General features: G+C 36.6%; 1 protein-coding gene across 1 annotated transcript in view; it reads left to right on the forward strand.

Moving 5' to 3' along the window:
• The window catches only part of LOC111062708 (cilia- and flagella-associated protein 91), a 49,232-nt gene that overhangs the window by 23,833 nt on the left and 5,236 nt on the right, over nucleotides 1–20,163 (forward strand). Inside the window, exon 3 of the mRNA XM_039442071.1 lies at nucleotides 2,199–2,284. Within this exon, the coding sequence (XP_039298005.1) occupies nucleotides 2,199–2,284 (86 nt within the window). The remainder of the gene's footprint in view (nucleotides 1–2,198; nucleotides 2,285–20,163) is intronic.

Below are 20,163 nucleotides of genomic sequence, written 5' to 3' on the forward strand. Positions count from 1 at the left end.
ATAGAAATGTTTAAATTTTGCACTTCAAATTTTTTAATGTCATGCACTGTAGTAGGAAACTTAATACCGGTCAAATTTAGATTATTTTCAAATTGCATCAGATAGTCAACATTCATATTTCTACGTCTGTAATGAAAATAGCTAAGTACACTCCATACAAAACATTTACTATCATTTGTGTTTTTTACATTTATAACGGCTCTTTTTGCTTTTATAAAATCAGGTGTTTCAATGTATGTACTATTTCCGCCAGCTAAAGGATTGTAACGAGTAATATTCAAATCAAATGAAATGATTCTAACTACAGACCAACCACTGCCGTACCTAATAAATTTATCAAGCGTTGATTCAATTTTCTCTACACCACTAATAAATTGGTCTTGCAAAATATCTAATTGTTCATCAAGATTAATTAACAATGACGTATAACTGTAAAACGATGCGTTTGTCATGGTTTCAACGATTTCTTCTTGTTGCGATTGATCTCTGCTGCCGCTATCAACATTTACTTTTTTCAATTGAACAGTTGTAACAAAATACCATTTAATATTTTTGTCAAAATTATCACTTTCTTCAACAATTAATTCAATTACTTTCGGCTTTAAAATTTGCAATAATGTTTGAACAACATTAATGAATATTTTTCTAAAAACAAATCTGTAGCGAACTGCACTCGAATTTATGCTAGTACTTCGTTCAATAGTATAATCCATAGTTTTTCGATTTTGCTAGTAGTAGTAGTAGTAGTATTAGTAATAATAGGTTTTTGCCGTCTTACCGCTTTGAAGAGCTTGTTTCCTGCGGGTCAATGTTTTCAACTTCGTTGTCAATGTTAGTAGCAGTAGCGTTCACGATCCTCGGTTGCAATGAGTTTGTCACGTCTAGCAGAATCAGTGATGATGATGATGCTTCAGCTTGCTGACCACTATTGCGACTGGACTGTTGCAATGATGAGTCCGCGCTCACACCGACCACATCAAATTGGCGGCCTCTGCCCTGAGCGATGACGCGTCGTTGATCGGCAAAATAAATGCCGTGGCCCCAACCGCCACGTTTTGGCGTATCGCATGCTGTGGAAAAGTGCACACGTTTTGCCGGCGGCGATTCGCTGCTGTCAACCACGCACCATTCCTCACTTGCCATTTCCACCTCCACCTCCTTGTCGTGCGCTATCGACTCAACCAGGCTGAAAAACAAACATATAGAATGAGATAATTGTATAGAATAAAATGACTGTGTGTGTGTGTGTGTGTGTGTGTGTGTGTACATTTATTTGCAAACGCACAATGATCATAAATCAGATAGTATATTTTTCCAGTTTACTTCAAGCACAATTATTACCTCCACAGCCACCATATTTGTTTGCAGTTGTTAGAGCAAGACAATTGTTTTCAAAATTTACATTTATTTGCAAATGCACGAATGATCATAAATCAGATAGTATATTTTTCCAGTTCACTTCAAGCACAATTATTACCTCCTCCTCCTCAGCCGGCATATTTGTTTGCAGTTGTTGGACAATTGTTTTCAAAATAGAAATTAAAGTAGTCAAATTGTTTACTGCCGCTTTTTCAGTTTGATTGTTAGAGTATAACATTTTAATCATATTTGTTTTTCAATCAGCCGATGAAAACGTGACAACACTCGCAAAACTTGTTGCTAATTTTTTACAGTTTGTAAATTAATTTAAAAAAATAGTTCATTATACTTACGTGTTGTTTGCTGGTGTTACTGCTTCTTCGCTTGTTGCTGCAGCTGCTGCTTTATCGGATTGTTGCTTGTCCATTTGCACTGTGCATGAAACGTCACACTATAATCGAATGCAAGCAATATCATGTCGCTCGATGCTTTTATAATTTTGAGCCACTCGGTACCATCAACTGTCAGTTTGTTATCACGCAGAACATGTGGGGGTTGCAATAATTATATAAGTATGCATGTGCACTGCACAATGAATAAATTAATATCTTTCACTCAGCTAGCAGATGTTAAGTCCGTTACAGAGACATGCAAGGTGCACACATTTTGACCGTTCCTTAAGAAATTTGCAAACGTTTCCTTATCAGTGTTCCGCACATCTGTACTAAATTTTGCATACAACATATGCACAAAACAGATATACTTTCTTTGAACTTCTTACCATCTATATTCATCAAGTTGATAATATATAATGACGAAAAACTGTGTCCTTCTGTTAGTATCAGTTTGAAACTCCAACAACACTACGACGATGTCAGCAGATCAATCCTCGCCTATGGCAGCGCCAAACAACAGCGGAACCAATGTAAGTTTATTTTCCATTTACTCAACTAGCAAACTGACTTGAAATACATTCTTCTAATCCAACAGTAGTTTTCTGTTTGTTGTCAGTTTTCTTCTCATACAAATTTAGCAAACTAATGTTATCAGTCTTTTTCAACTGAATACTTCTATCATACAAATATAGTTCTTCTAATGTGCTCCTAAAACTGATTAGCTCACTCTAGGTGGATGTCTTTGTTGTTCTTCACACTTAACTGCTAATTAAAACACTGTCATCCCTTTGTGCAATCAGTCTTTTTTTCAACTGAATACTTCTATCATACAAATAACGTTCTTCTAATGTCCCCTAAAACTGATTAGCCCACTCTAGGTGCATGACTTTATTGTTCTTCACACTTAACTGCTAATTAAAACTTTGCGCAACTGGAATACTTATCACACACACACACACACACACTGCTAATAGGTTATGTCTTTATCATCATCTTCTTCTTCTTCTTCTTCTTCTTCTTCTTCTTCTTCTTCTTCTTCTTCTTCTGCTTCACGACTTTTTTTAACAAAATCACAATTTGGCGATGATTGAATGTGTAAATCCCTCAATTGGTATTTATTGATCGATGTGTCTGCCTACATACGACAACCACTGCAAATAAGACCAAATCCATTCGAATTTGAAAAATCAATACCATAATAAAATCCCTCACTTGCTAACTGTTTGAAATTTTTCGGCAAACATTCCATTTTCATAAATGAATTTTCACGTTCGTATTGTTTATTGTAGTCTGGGTTTTTCTGAAAAGTTGACGTTGTACGAATATTACCAACAAGATAATTGTTTATGAAGCCGCACTTCGGTGACCATTTTTTATGTTCAAAAATAGCATAATCATATAGGTAAGAAATCACCTTGCTATGCTTTCGGCGATGCAATTTCAGCGACCCCCACTCCTCCTCCCCCTATCACATGACCTTGGTTCCACCCATCACTGCTCTTATCCTGGATGATGTCACATTGGATTACAACCTTCTCTGCTCACATTTTCCACTATTTACAATAGCTTAAATTAAATACAAAATACAACTCTTTCCTTATGTCTACTGGGGTTATACTTTAGAACATCTAGCTTGATTCTAATTTTATAATTCAAATCAATGTTAGAGCTCTCAAATTCCTCCTCCAACCAATAGTTTGACACATACAATTCTTCCAGATTTTCAAACTGTAAAATATACCGAGTATTGTTTCTATTGTACACTCCTTTTATTGCAATAATGACTAATTCTGTTCCTTCTTGTAGATTCTCTAATCTTTTGCACTGACCTACTTTTACTTTCCCTTTAATTTCCAGCATTGTGATGTTATTATACTGCTCCACTTCTTTTTGTGTGAAGGGAGTGTCTTCCAAGTTTTTCCATACATCTGACAGAAACTTAAGTGATTCTATTCTAGGAAATGTATGACCATTATAGCTTGACATACCATTGACTGTAATTACACAAATTTTCTCTTCCCTTGGTAGACAAATAATTTCTTTTTTGTCAGTGTAAGGGATTACAAAATAACCCACTTTCTTAAGGTCTTCTATTGCATTGTATGCATTTATAAAAACATTTTTATGGGAGCCCTTTACAAAGTAAACATTTTTCGAACCTTCCTTTTCTCCTAAAACACCTACATATGGAAATTTTCCTTTATTATTTACAGAAAATGCAGTCACATTATAAACTCCACTAGGCTCAAAATTTTGCCAATGTGAATGGAAATATGGCTCAAGTTCCTCTCTCAAATTTTCTATTTCTTCCTCAAATTCTTCTAGCTGCTTATGCTGTTTCCTAAATGACTGCGCGGCTTCAAAAAACTCAATTTTCCTCTGCTTTAGATCAATTTCATCCAGTTCTAGCTTACGCTTCTTGACTGATAGCACTGAGATAGGAGACAAGGGCTGTATCTCTTTAACAGGGTGCGGGAGAAGCTTACAGGTTATGTTTGCTCGTTTTCTTAAGACTTGTGGTATCAAGTTACCTGTTGCTACAAGACCCAACTCATCTAGGTCAACAACTTTAGATATGGTAGAGAAAACTGTGGTTGACTTGGAGAAATAAGTCTCTCCACTCTTAATATAACACTTTTGTATAAAACTAATATTGTCCTTGTTGTCTGCATCCTCGAAAATTTCCACATAATTAATAGGTAGTAGATTAAAGCTAAATGCGGAGATTACATAGGATATTATTTTATTTCGTTTTTGTGGATTGGTAGGCAGATTTAATTGTACTCCAGTCAATTTCTTGGTATTGCTATTTCCCCAGTAAACATATTGTAAGAGATTGTTAAAAACCAAACAACAGCTATTCTTCAAATTGTTTGTTAGTTTAGTCCACATTTTAGCTAAGGATACAGAAAATATAGGAGCATTTTGGAAATAATTCTTACTGTCATTTAAGAGTGACAAGCAATCTTGAATAGGGTCAAATTGATTAGAGCTATAGTTATTTCTAATGCTGTAGTTATAAATTGTTGCTTCCAAACATGTAATACCATGAATTTTAGCTGCATCAGAGGTAAAGGTTTCCCGTAATCTTGTATCTGGACAGGCAATAAAGTCTACAATATGGTTACCTAACTGCTTATTTACACCAGGGCTTGTGATTTGACATACAAACTTATTATAAATTTTTACCCTCACATTACTATTAACCCAAGTCAAGCAATCAATCCCAACAGTTTTATTGTTATCTACTATCACATTATAGTCTTCTTTATATTCTCCTTGGAAGCAGAAACAATGATTTGTAGTTAGAAAGTCACACATTCCATTCTTGTTAAATATTCCAGCAAAGTCCTGTGTTATGTCCAAGTCTAGTAGATAGAAGTGCTCCTTTCTCAGCTGCTCCAATAATCTCGGTAGTTCTTCTATCAATGTAGCAATTGGGACATCTGCAAGCTCCACTTTGTAAGGTATCCCTACTGGTTTCTGGTATTTTTGTTTCACCTCGTTGTAATCATCTTTACCAAGCACTTGTAGAATCTTTTGAGTCATATCACTTCCACTGTCCAATAGGTAAGGGAGCTTTGCTTTGACTCCATGTTTAGCTGACACCATATTAGAGAATTTTCCTCTCAAATATAAGTTGAATGCACCACATATATCCTTTTTTAGAACAAAACGTCTCTTATCCATTGGCTCACAATCATCCAAAGCACAGATTTTCACAAGCATTATATTGTCACAGAAAGGTTCTGTAATAGGCACAAGATTTGAGTCATCCTGCACCAACAGTTCTTCTCCAGCAGTGTAATCAATTTTCCCAATGTCTGTAATAAGGTAGTCATTGCACAGATTTTCTGTCAACAGCCACAAACCAAACCGCTCATTGGTAGGCTTTATTTTATTACCACAAAGCTGAGAGACACTAAACACTTTGGAAGAAGCCATGTTCACTGTTTCGCTGTTACTATCAAACTGAGCGAATGTCAATTATTCTGGAGTATTTATAGGGATACAGCTAAGGAGAAGGATACTGCGCATGCGCAATGATAACTAGATTTTGTGTGAAGGGAGTTTCTTCCAAGTTTTTCCAAATATCTGAGAGAAACTTAAGTGATTCTATTCTAGGAAATGTATGACCATTGCAGCTTGTCATACCATTGAGTGTAATTACACAAATGTTCTCCCTTCTTCTCCGCATTCCTCTCTAATTTTTTCTTTCCTGCTAAACGAGTGGAGGAGGAGGACAAAGGAGGAGGAGGAGGACAAAGGAGGAGAACGGAGGCTAAGTTTGCAGTGTTTAGACATGCAACTGAATGCATTCATGTATGACTAAAACGCAATTGCGTGTGTGCAGCTATGCATGACTTCGACATGTCTGATCATGTCTGTGTGAAGTCATTAACCTTTGACTATAAATATGAATACTAAGTGACTTAAATGAATAATAAGTGCAATAATCAACATTTACATATATAATTTATTATAATTGAAGAAGAAGAAGAAGAAAAAAGAAACCTAATCCTTTAATTCAAATTGTGGCAATTTGAATTAAAGGATTAGGTTTCTTTTTTCTTCTTCTTCTTCTTCAATTATAATAAATTATATATGTAAATGTTGATTATTGCACTTATTATTCATTTAAGTCACTTAGTATTCATATTTATAGTCAAAGGTTAATGACTTCACACAGACATGATCAGACATGTCGAAGTCATGCATAGCTGCACACACACAATTGCGTTTTAGTCATACATGAATGCATTCAGTTGCATGTCTAAACACTGCAAACTTAGCCTCCGTTCTCCTCCTTTGTCCTCCTCCTCCTCCTTTGTCCTCCTCCTCCACTCGTTTAGCAGGAAAGAAAAAATTAGAGAGGAATGCGGAGAAGAAGGGAGAACATTTGTGTAATTACACTCAATGGTATGACAAGCTGCAATGGTCATACATTTCCTAGAATAGAATCACTTAAGTTTCTCTCAGATATTTGGAAAAACTTGGAAGAAACTCCCTTCACACAAAATCTAGTTATCATTGCGCATGCGCAGTATCCTTCTCCTTAGCTGTATCCCTATAAATACTCCAGAATAATTGACATTCGCTCAGTTTGATAGTAACAGCGAAACAGTGAACATGGCTTCTTCCAAAGTGTTTAGTGTCTCTCAGCTTTGTGGTAATAAAATAAAGCCTACCAATGAGCGGTTTGGTTTGTGGCTGTTGACAGAAAATCTGTGCAATGACTACCTTATTACAGACATTGGGAAAATTGATTACACTGCTGGAGAAGAACTGTTGGTGCAGGATGACTCAAATCTTGTGCCTATTACAGAACCTTTCTGTGACAATATAATGCTTGTGAAAATCTGTGCTTTGGATGATTGTGAGCCAATGGATAAGAGACGTTTTGTTCTAAAAAAGGATATATGTGGTGCATTCAACTTATATTTGAGAGGAAAATTCTCTAATATGGTGTCAGCTAAACATGGAGTCAAAGCAAAGCTCCCTTACCTATTGGACAGTGGAAGTGATATGACTCAAAAGATTCTACAAGTGCTTGGTAAAGATGATTACAACGAGGTGAAACAAAAATACCAGAAACCAGTAGGGATACCTTACAAAGTGGAGCTTGCAGATGTCCCAATTGCTACATTGATAGAAGAACTACCGAGATTATTGGAGCAGCTGAGAAAGGAGCACTTCTATCTACTAGACTTGGACATAACACAGGACTTTGCTGGAATATTAACAAGAATGGAATGTGTGACTTTCTAACTACAAATCATTGTTTCTGCTTCCAAGGAGAATATAAAGAAGACTATAATGTGATAGTAGATAACAATAAAACTGTTGGGATTGATTGCTTGACTTGGGTTAATAGTAATGTGAGGGTAAAAATTTATAATAAGTTTGTATGTCAAATCACAAGCCCTGGTGTAAATAAGCAGTTAGGTAACCATATTGTAGACTTTATTGCCTGTCCAGATACAAGATTACGGGAAACCTTTACCTCTGATGCAGCTAAAATGCATGGTATTACATGTTTGGAAGCAACAATTTATAACTACAGCATTAGAAATAACTATAGCTCTAATCAATTTGACCCTATTCAAGATTGCTTGTCACTCTTAAATGACAGTAAGAATTATTTCCAAAATGCTCCTATATTTTCTGTATCCTTAGCTAAAATGTGGACTAAACTAACAAACAATTTGAAGAATAGCTGTTGTTTGGTTTTTAACAATCTCTTACAATATGTTTACTGGGGAAATAGCAATACCAAGAAATTGACTGGAGTACAATTAAATCTGCCTACCAATCCACAAAAACGAAATAAAATAATATCCTATGTAATCTCCGCATTTAGCTTTAATCTACTACCTATTAATTATGTGGAAATTTTCGAGGATGCAGACAACAAGGACAATATTAGTTTTATACAAAAGTGTTATATTAAGAGTGGAGAGACTTATTTCTCCAAGTCAACCACAGTTTTCTCTACCATATCTAAAGTTGTTGACCTAGATGAGTTGGGTCTTGTAGCAACAGGTAACTTGATACCACAAGTCTTAAGAAAACGAGCAAACATAACCTGTAAGCTTCTCCCGCACCCTGTTAAAGAGATACAGCCCTTGTCTCCTATCTCAGTGCTATCAGTCAAGAAGCGTAAGCTAGAACTGGATGAAATTGATCTAAAGCAGAGGAAAATTGAGTTTTTTGAAGCCGCGCAGTCATTTAGGAAACAGCATAAGCAGCTAGAAGAATTTGAGGAAGAAATAGAAAGTTTGAGAGAGGAACTTGAGCCATATTTCCATTCACATTGGCGAAATTTTGAGCCTAGTGGAGTTTATAATGTGACTGCATTTTCTGTAAATAATAAAGGAAAATTTCCATATGTAGGTGTTTTAGGAGAAAAGGAAGGTTCGAAAAATGTTTACTTTGTAAAGGGCTCCCATAAAAATGTTTTTATTAATGCATACAATGCAATAGAAGACCTTAAGAAAGTGGGTTATTTTGTAATCCCTTACACTGACAAAAAAGAAATTATTTGTCTACCAAGGGAAGAGAAAATTTGTGTAATTACAGTCAATGGTATGTCAAGCTATAATGGTCATACATTTCCTAGAATAGAATCACTTAAGTTTCTGTGAGATGTATGGAAAAACTTGGAAGACACTCCCTTCACACAAAAAGAAGTGGAGCAGTATAATAACATCACAATGCTGGAAATTAAAGGGAAAGTAAAAGTAGGTCAGTGCAAAAGATTAGAGAATCTACAAGAAGGAACAGAATTAGTCATTATTGCAATAAAAGAAGTGTACAATAGAAACAATACTCAGTATATTTTACAGTTTGAAAATCTGGAAGAATTGTATGTGTCAAACTATTGGTTGGAGGAGGAATTTGAGAGCTCTAACATTGATTTGAATTATAAAATTAGAATTAAGCTAGATGTTCTAAAGTATAACCCCAGTAGACATAAGGAAAGAGTTGTATTTTGTATTTAATTTAAGCTATTGTAAATAGTGGAAAATGTGAGCAGAGAAGGTTGTAATCCAATGTGACATCATCCAGGATAAGAGCAGTGATGGGTGGAACCAAGGTCATGTGATAGGGGGAGGAGGAGTGGGGGTCGCTGAAATTGCATCGCCGAAAGCATAGCAAGGTGATTTCTTACCTATATGAGGATTTCAACAAACAAAAACTCTATCTGAAGTGTGTACAGCGAGAAGGTAAATCGCCTCTTGTTCTTCTAGAAGAAGAAAGGAATATATGAAAAAAATAAAAAATAAAAAAATAAAAAAAAAACCATTCCCATCATTGATTGTGCAATAGGCCTAATGTTGATTAATACTTTGTATTGAATAACTAAGTGACATTCAATTAGAGTTCTCTCAATATGGGGATAGCACATTAAAAAAAGCGCCACCATTCCTTTTACAGCATAGTGTGGGAAAAATAACAATTCTCATGAAATGTAATTTTTTTCATTCTTCCTGTGGTGGTGGAAAAAAGGAACATGCACTATATTGTTGTGCAATAGGCCTAATGTTGATTAACACTTTGTAATGAATAACTATAGTAGTATGTAGAATAGATTAGCCTATCTATTCTACATCCTATTATAGCAACATTCAATTAGAGTTTTCTCAATATGGGGAAAGCACATTAAAAAAAGCGCCACCATTCCTTTTACAGCATAGTGTGGGGAAAATGACATCTCATACAAACAAATATGAAATGTAATTTTTTTCATTCTTCCTGTGGTGGAGGAAAACAAGGAACATATTATTGTAGTTCAATTTGCACCAAACTTTGAACGCTAGTAGTGTAGTTTGAGAGTTTAGCGCTAGTAGTGTAGTTTGAGAGTTTAGCGCTAGTAGTGTAGTTTGTGAGTTTAAAGATTTTAAAGATTTTTAATATGCAAATTTGGTACCAAGCAGGTGTTAACTGGGGCAGATGTCAGAACACCTGCTACAACAAAGATGGCCGCCGCCGTCAGGGGCACTTCCTGGGTAGGGGAACCTCTTGGTTGGGGACTTTGGTGGGAGATGACAGATTTTTTTGACACCTGCTACAACAAAGATGGCCGTCGCCTCTTCCTATTGGTTGGGGTGGTGGGGGACAAAATGGCTTACACTAGGGAAGGGGGGTGGAGGGACGCCATTTTGAACACGCCCCTTGCTTCCTATTGGCTGGGGGCGGGGCCAAAATGGCGGACTAGGGCAGGGGGGGTGGAGGGGGGCGGGGTCAAAATGGCTGACTAGGGCAGGGGGGGTGGAGGGGGCCTGGCCACGCCCCTTGATTCCTATTGGCTGGGGGCGGGGCCAAAATGGCCGACTGTGGCAGGGGGGGTGGAGGGGGGAGGCCACACCCCTCGATTTCTATTGGATAGGCAGCTCTCTCAAAACACCACTACTGTCCAAACATTGATTCTGTTGACTGCCACCTGCAATTCCTCTGTAGAAACTTCAACAGTTTCACCAACTGATAAAACTGCTGTGTCATCAGCAAATGTTGCTACTGTTACGTTTTCGGGTTGAGGAATATCAGATGTGTATAGGAGGTACAAGAGGGGACCTAGCACACTTCCTTGAGGAACTCCAGCCCTGATTTCTCTGAGACATGAAAAAGCATCATCCTCTTCTATCCTGAAATAACGGTCTTGAAGATATGATTTCAGTATCAGACTGTATTCTGTTGGTAAGAAATGGTTCATTTTGCTGCACAATCCTGAATGCCATACTTTGTCGAAAGCCTGTGCTACGTCAAGGAAAATTGCATAGCAAACTTTCTTTTCCTCCAATGTATTTTCAATAATATTTGTTATTCTGTGCACCTGATCTATTGTACTATGTTTATCTCGAAATCCGAATTGATGGGTTGGTATTAATTCATTATTGTCCAGATAAGGCTTTAATCTTTTCAGTAGAAATTTCTCAAATAATTTTGATATTACTGGCAGTAGTGAAATTGGCTTATACTAGGTTACATCAAGTGGTGGCTTTCCAGGTCTTGGTATCATGATGACATCGGCTACCTTCCAGAAACTTGGCACATATTTCAAACAGAATGAAGCGTTGAAGAGATGGCATAGCTTCACAATAATTGCTTTTCTTGGGAGCTCCTGTAGAATCTCTCCAGCTATTAAGTCGAAACCTGGCGTCTTCTTTCTTCTCAAATTTTCAATCTCATATTCTACCTTCCTTGGCGATGTTGGAGTGATAACTCCTGCTCCAAGATGATGAGGATTCTCATCTATAATTGTTTCCTCATGAGGTGAGAAAACCTTTCCCAGATGATCAGCAAACCAATCAGCTTTCTCTTTATTGCTCCTTGCCCAGCAATCTTGATTCTTTGTTATTGGTGTAACTTGTTCAAGAGGTCTCTTCAGTTTCCTGGTTGATCTCCATAATGAAAAATTTGTAGTAGACTCATTGGTTAACTCTTCTAAGTATTTATTGATATCATGTTGTTTTTTATCCTGTATCATCTTTCACAGTTCATTAGTAATTCTATTAAGTTCTGTTTCAATTCTTGGATTTCTTGTTGATTGCCATGATCTTCTTGTTCTTTTTTCTATCAACTCTCTTACCGCTACAGGATAGCAATTACCTTTGAAAATCCTGCTTTGAAGTAGTGGTCTATTTTCCCATGCACATTGTTGGATATTGATTACAAACTCCTGGAATTCACTTTCTAGTTCATCTATAGTTTGCAGAAATGTCTATTTTAGAGTTTATCATATTTTTAAAAGTATCTAAATCTGTGTACCTGTTGATGAGTCTATGTGGCATTTCTTTTTTAACAGCAGCATTGTGCATTGTCAAAACTATTGGCGAATGTTCAGAGTTGAGATCAAACTCTTCTTCAACTTCAACACAGTTTGGTGAAATATTTTTTGTGATGAAAAAATCTATCAGGTCTGGAATTTTTGTTTTGTCTGTTGGCCAGTAAGTTGTTTTCCTTGTTGAGTGAACATCGCAGTGGTATTCATTAACAGCCAGTAATAGCTCCTTTCCTTTAGTTGTGGTCGGTCAGGACCCCCACTGTGTATTCTTTGAATTGAAGTCTCCTCCGATGATAAATTTCCCTGTGAAGTTGCTTAGGAAATCAATATATTCTATCTACTTCAAATTGAATCGTGGTGGACAGTAGACGGCTCCAATTGTGATCGTACCAGATGGTCTACCGATAAGTTTGACTTTGATTGAAATCGACTGGAACTTCTGCAATTCTATCTTCTTGAATTCGTGATGGTTTAGCTCTTCTCTTACAATAACCGCACTTACGCTTCTAGCGCTGTTGTTGGGATGTATGGTATGGTACGTTTTGAACCCTCTAATTTTAAAGTAGGATTCTTTGGTGAAACGAGTTTCAGAAATGAGACAGGCATCTATTTTATGCTCAATTAGAATTGCTAATAGATTATCTTTGGGCTGTTGTAATCCATTAGCATTCCAAGTCATAATTTTGAATCTATTTTCCATGCTTCTTATGAATGACCTCTGGTGCTGAAATATTTTCCAGTTTTTCTAACCAACTTAAAATTGATTTATTGAAGCCTTGTTGCACAACTAGTTTCTCAAGAATCAATTTAAGTTGAGTTGTAATGCTCAGTTCCAAATCTTTACTCAAGTTGTAATCTTGCAGTATCGATCGAGCAGTCGTAGTGAGCAGATGTAGTTTTTTTAGTGAGAGTAGTTGAAATAGTGTATGCAATAGTTAAAGTGCTGAGTTGAGTGTTTTATTTGGTGTGCGCGAGTTCAGTGCCCTGCGCCGAAAAATCAGTTCAGTGCTGAATTATCATCTAGTCCGGCTAAGGAATGTAAAGAATATGAGGAATGTCGACTCCCAAAAGATTGCCAACCTTCCTCGTGCCAGAGTTCGAAGAGGAGGAGGAAACAGAGGACGACGCAACTATGAGTCAACTAACACCAGCTAGGAGCGTTGAACCAGCGTCAATGACTGGAAACGTCAACACTTCCCCAGAATCGTTTCTAAGAACGAACCAACTAAAAACTGCAATGGAGCAGTTTTTGTACAATGCATGGAAAGAAGTCACTTTCCAACAGAGTGAAGAGAGAGAAAGAATGCATAAACTGGAAAAGGAGTTGGAGAGAGCACGGTTGGAGATTAATCAGCTGAAAGAGATATTTTCATCAGCATCTACAACCACACAGAATCTTCAATCTTCAGCTTCACATATAATGCAACCAGCATCTTCTAGAAGTAGCAATAAAAGTTATTCACCACCATATTGGGAGGAAGAAGAGAAAATGATAGCATCAGAGACTGCATGGATTCTCCCTAAACAAAAGAAGAGAAAAATCCGTGACTCACCAGAAAAAATAAGGCCTGCAACTGATTCTACAAGTATGAAACCGACAGAAAAGAGAAACAAGCCACCACCAGTCATATTAAGCAATATACAAGAGTATTCGAAAATTAAAGAGGCATTGAAATCGAAAAATTGAATGTTGAAACTGAACAAGAATACAGAGATTTAACTAAGATGTTGAATGAAGCTAAATATGAATGGCACACATACGAAAATAAACAAACTCGTCCAATTCGTGTCATGGCTGAAGAGCTTCATCCATCATGCGATCCAGAGGATATAAAGAACGATCTTCTAAGCAGAGGCTTTCAAATAATCAGTGCTGTCAACAAAATGAAAAAAGTGAAGAAGATGGAAAAAAACACATTTTCAGACTTCCAATGTTCATGTTAACATTCAAGAATACAGAAGATACAAAAATAATATTTGAAATTAAACATATTTGCTACATGGAAGTGAAAATTGAATCAATTAGAAGTAATAAAATGATTCCACAGTGTAAACGTTGTCAGCGGTTTGGTCACACACAGACATACTGTCAACATGAATCTGTGTGTGTGGAGTGTGCTGGAAAACACTGGACTATTTTGTGTACTAAGGCTAAAGAAACCCCAGCCAAATGTTTCAATTGTGCTGAGGCTCACCCAGCTAACTACAGAGGCTGTCTCATCGCTAAAGAACTTCAGAGAAGAAGAACTGAGAAAGAAAACCTAGTTAAAAGAAGTAGCGAAGTACCACATACAACTAAACAGAGAAACTTCACTTCAAAAAAGTACACTGGAGAAATATCCTATTCCCAAGTAACGAAACCCACTCCAAGCCTACAACAGGAGAGCCAACCAAAGCAACAACAACAACAACAACCAGTTGAAGTCAATAAGGTTTTGCAGGAAATCTTGAACAGTTTAAATATTCTTTCTGGATGACTTGACAGCTTGGAAGGGAAGAGTAAGAGTATTGAGAAGAAAACTAGAAAATGAATATTGCGAGCCAACAAGATATAAGGATTGCTACCTGGAATGAATAATATCAATAATAATAGAAAACAAGAAATAGAAATATTTCTAAAGACACGAAATATAGATGTTTGCCTCATCTCTGAAATCCATTCAACTGAGCAGACTCACTTCAAAATCAATGGATATAATGTTTACGAAACTATTCATTCTCAAAATCAAGCAAGAGGTGGAAGTGCTGTAATAATGAAGGAGAGTATTAAACACTATGAAGACTTCAGTATTCAAAGTAATGAAATACAGCTAACTGTAGTTGGAATAGAGTCCATGAACCAGAAAATACTTGTTGGAGCTGCATATTTTCCACCACGTTACAATTTAAAGAAAAATGATTATACAAATATTCTTCATCAGCTTGGAGATAGATTCATAGTGGGTGGAGATTTTAATGCCAAGCATAAGGATTGGGGTTCAAGACTCACGACTACCAAAGGAAAAGAACTCAGAGAGGCTATCCAGGAGCTGGGCTGCGAATTCCATTCAACAGGGACACCTACGTATTGGCCAACAGATTTGAATAAAACTCCAGATCTTCTAGATTTCTTCATAACAAAGTGAATATCCAGTAATTTTATCGACATTGAAGAGAGCTTTGACCTGGATTCTGATCATTCAGCTGTAATTCTCACACTTGGTGAACGAATAATAAAGAAAGACCAATGTTAGTCAAACTGGGAAGCTTTTAAAGTGGATTAGGAGAATGAAATCAACTTGAATATTCCACTTAGAACAACTGAGCAGCTAGATGAAGCCGCAGAAAATTTCATGTGGCAAATCCAGAAATCAGACTGGAAAAACACCAGACAATATACCAGGAAAACAAAAGGATGCAATTACCCACTTGAGATTCGACAACTTGTTTTAGAAAAACGAAGGGCAAGAAGAAGATAGCAACAAACTCGTGATCCTGCTGACAAAAATATCTTGAATACAGAACACAACAATTGAGAAGAGAGATAAGGAAAATAACTGAGGAACCCATTAATAACTACCTTAAAAATTTGACAGCTGATGCCAGTACAGATTATTCATTATGGAAAGCAATAAAAAGAATTAAGCGGCCAATATTACAATCCCCTCCAATTAGAAAACCAGATGGTACTTGGGCAAGAAATAACAGAGAAAAGGCAGATTTATTTGCTAATCATCTAGAAGAAATCTTCCAGCCAACACAACATTCAATCTGAAATTGATCCTGAAGAAGATATAATAGATGATTTAGATACAGAGATTGATCCAGTTTCTATGAATGAGGTTCAAGAAGAAATAAAATATAATCTGAATACCAAAAAAGCACCTGGGTTTGATCTGATTACAGGTGAAATCTTGAAGAAACTTCCAAGGAAAGGTATTGTCAAGCTAACATACTTATCCAATGCATCACTCCGATTACAACATTTTCCTACAATTTGGAAGGTGGCAGAAGTCATTATGTTGTGAAAGCCTGGGAAATGTCCTCAAGAAGCAAAATCATACTGCCCAATATCTCTTCTACCTGTAATTTCAAAGCTTTTTGAGAAATTGCTAATGAAGAGATTGACTCCCATCATAAGTAGCAGGAATCTGATACCAGCCTATCAATTTAGTTTCAGGCAGAAGCACTCAACCCTGGACCAAGTACATAGAATCACCAATGTAATAGAGAAGTCATTGGAGAAAAAATGTATATGCTCAGCAATCTTCCTTGATGTGGCACAGGAATTTGACAAAGAGTGGCATGAAGGACTGATCATTAAACTTCTCCCCATTAAACTTGTAAAACTTTTAAAATCATACATCAACAACAGATTATTCAGAGTAAAACAAGGTGACGACGTCTCCAAATTGAAGGAAATAAGGGCTGGAGTTCCACAGGGTAGTGTTCTTGGACCAGTTCTTTATGTGCTGTACACAAGCGATCTTCCTGAATTGGATGCAGTGACAATAGCTATTTTTTTAAACTTTTAAAATCATACATCAACAACAGATTATTCAGAGTAAAACAAGGTGACGACGTCTCCAAATTGAAGGAAATAAGGGCTGGAGTTCCACAGGGTAGTGTTCTTGGACCAGTTCTTTATGTGCTGTACACAAGCGATCTTCCTGAATTGGATGCAGTGACAATAGCTATTTTTGCTGATGATAATGCAATACTGGCAGAAGGGGAAACAGTACAAGAAGCAGCCACAAAACTACAGAATGCTAGCAACAGATTCAGTGACTGGACCAAAAAATGGAGAATTAGATTAAATGAGATGAAGTCTATTCATATCAACTTCACAAACAAAATTATCAATGACCCGATTCGAATAAATCTGAATGTGAATGTAGTACCACACAGCAACACAGCAAAATACCTTGGAATGACTCTTGGCGTCAAAAGTTGAAATGGAAAGAACATATCAAGATGAAAAGGAGTGAGCTAGGACTCAAATACAGTAAACTCTATTGGCTGTTGGGCCGTCAATCACAACTCTCATTGGACAACAAGTAATTGATTTACAAACAAATTCTAAAACCTGTCTGGACGTATGGAATTCAGCTTTGGGGCTGCTCTAGAACATCTAACATCAGTCAGATTCAAACATTCCAAAACAAAGTACTGCGGAACATGGTGAATGCGCCCTGGTACATAAGGAACAGCGATTTGCACCGAGATCTGCACATCCCCTATGTGACCTGTGAGATAAGACGATTGGCAGCCCATCATGAGTCACGTCTTCATCAACATGACAACACCGAAGTCATCCAACTACTTGACAACACTGAACTCACTAGGAGGTTGAAGAGAACAAAGCCCTTCGAATTGGTGTAGTGCTAGTGGAGTGATTAAAGTATATTGAATAAAAGTTTAGTGAAATAATTCAAAGTAGTGAAGTTATAGATTGGAACTGTAGGCTTCACTGGAAGACTTTAGCAATAAAAATTAATTTAGGATAAGAAATAACAGAACAAAATTAATGGTTAGTCCTAGTGACTAGTTTTAATAGAAATAACAAAAAAAAAGTTGTAATCTTGAAGACTTGACGTTTCGTTACTGTTGATAGGTACTTTATTTATCAGCTTATCAGCATAACTCTGGTTCTCCTTAACTCCACTTCCATTCCACAGCTCTCTGTGGCACAATATGATCATCTCTTTTGTTGACTGTCGAAATAGATTTTATTGCTTTTTTCTTATTTCGAAGTGCCTGCAACTCTTGTGCTACAACACATCCTCTATAATTGGCAGGGTGCTCCATCCCACAATTGTAGCATTTAGACTTAACTTCTTTACTCTTAGTACAGTTGATGTTTACCACGTCCAAAATTTTAAATGTGGGGACCAGCGCATTTCATGCACCTAGGCTCCTTCTGGCAGTATTTTTTAGTGTGTCCCTAGGTTTGACAATATTTTTACATTGTGGTAGAAATTTCGATTTTTTCAGGGGGACTACTTCAACCTTCATACCCAAAATTACACATATTTCATATGAATTCTATTTATGCTCTCTGTGTTTTCAAAAGTTTACATGAATATTGGGAGTGGTTCTTTTGTTTTCCATTTAAGAATGTTTACCACGTCCAAAATTTTAAATCCTTTTTCCTGAAGTTCCTCTTTAATTTCCTGTGGATTGCAAGTGCTGTGCAACTTCTTTACAATTACTCTAATGGGTCTCGTTTGCTTTTTTTCATACAAAGACCAATTCTTTTTTTTGTCATTCAGCAATGATGAAGCTAGTCTATAATCATCCTCAGATTCAACGTTGAGTTTTAAGCTACCATTATTCAATAGTGTGATCTTATAAGAGTTTTTTATTTTTCCATTCAAAATCTTATACACTACTTGATAGTCTTGGATGTTGTAGAGTATAATTGGAGGAGGTCTCTTAACTTGTTTGATACTAAGAGTTTTTTTTGGCTTAGCATTCTTTTTTAGTTCAGTTTCTCTACGTGAACTCACTTTCTGATTATTGGATGATTGTGTTGGAGGTGAGTCAGATTGTTCTCTCTTCCTCTTTCTTTGCTTTTGACGAATCCATTCTGTTTCAGTAGATAATTCTTCTTCATCGTTATGATAATTGTCCGTATTTTTTTCTTCATTCTTGGATTTAGTCTCTAACGCTGATAATCTAGTTTGAAGCTGCTCAAGTTGAATTTTAAGTTCAGAACTTATTTTTTCTGATTACTGGAGTTTTGTATTAGCTTCGTTCCAAGCTTTAAATAAAAGTTTTTCGCATTCTGATTGAATTTTATCAGTTCGAACCTTGTAGGAGACAGGTTTATTTTCTTCAGTTATAGTAATAATAAGTTATTATTGTATTATTATAAGTTGTATTATCGTCACCGCTCATAGCTACGATAGTTCAGTTCTCACAATAGAATTACCGATTCAGCACTCACCGAAGCAGCAATATCCGAGCTCGGGTACAGTCATAGTTGCTGAAAACGCGCGCTCGCACGCACGCACACACACAATCACTCACTCACAATCCGGCAATGCCGTTTTCACTGACACAACAGTTTGATGGTATACTTTTAGAACAATTACATGAATTTCACAAAACAGGTCTACTCGCTTCGGCTTCTGAAAGCTGACTGAACTGTCCTAAATGAATCTGAATAATACTATAACATGGAATGTACATTGAAGTGAAAAAATATAAAAATAACTACAAGTGTGCGAGATAGCACAATGAGAACAACGGAGGACTGAGTTCATTAATTTTCAAGCGATGACTGTAAAACATAGGTGAGAAAACTTACGGAAAATTGAGTTGAGAGTGTCACGGAAATAGCCATGTACTGGCGAGATGACACGATGTTGACATCATAACATCTGGGCGTATACTAGACTGGCTCGCACACAGCCAAGGTCAAGAAATGAATCGGAAAGGAGGAGAGAGGAATGTAGTTACGTTTCAATTATTCAAGTAGTTAACACAATCACTACTAGATGGCATAGTAATTCTTAACATTCCACCCACCTTGAAATAACATATTTCAAACAGAAAACGACGAAAAAATATGAAAAATTTACTTGACAAATGACAATAACTTGAAATGCGTGAAATATAAACAAACTATATACAAAGGGGCCTATAACTCTTCTAGTTGATAGACAGAATAACGAGGCGATTGACTCCTTAGTTTCCAATTATAGAGATCAGAAAATAAAGATTCATTTTGCTGCAATTATTTACTGAAACTATGACGGATGATGAAGACGGATGAAATGATTGCCAAACATGATCAACAGTTGCTTCACTCACACTAGGCCTGCCACTTCTAGGAAGATCTTCAACGCTGCCTGTTTCTTTGAACCTGTCATACCATCGCTTTATTGATTTAACATCAGGAGGGCTGCATCCATAAGAAGCCCGAAAACTATGCTGAACACTGATGGGCGATTTCATTTCGTGAAACCAAAGCACACATTGTTCTTTTTCCTGATTTGATGCCATTTTGACCGCAACTAACGTGAACTAACAGACAGCGTCATTGTTTAGGGCCTCTAGCGCCATCTATTGGTCAAAAAAACTACTAATACTAACCTATGTAACAGCGCCAGATTTAAATTATTATGTCAAACGGTTATT

The sequence above is a fragment of the Nilaparvata lugens genome, chromosome X (assembly GCF_014356525.2).
Source record: "Nilaparvata lugens isolate BPH chromosome X, ASM1435652v1, whole genome shotgun sequence".
Classification (NCBI taxonomy): domain Eukaryota; kingdom Metazoa; phylum Arthropoda; class Insecta; order Hemiptera; family Delphacidae; genus Nilaparvata; species Nilaparvata lugens.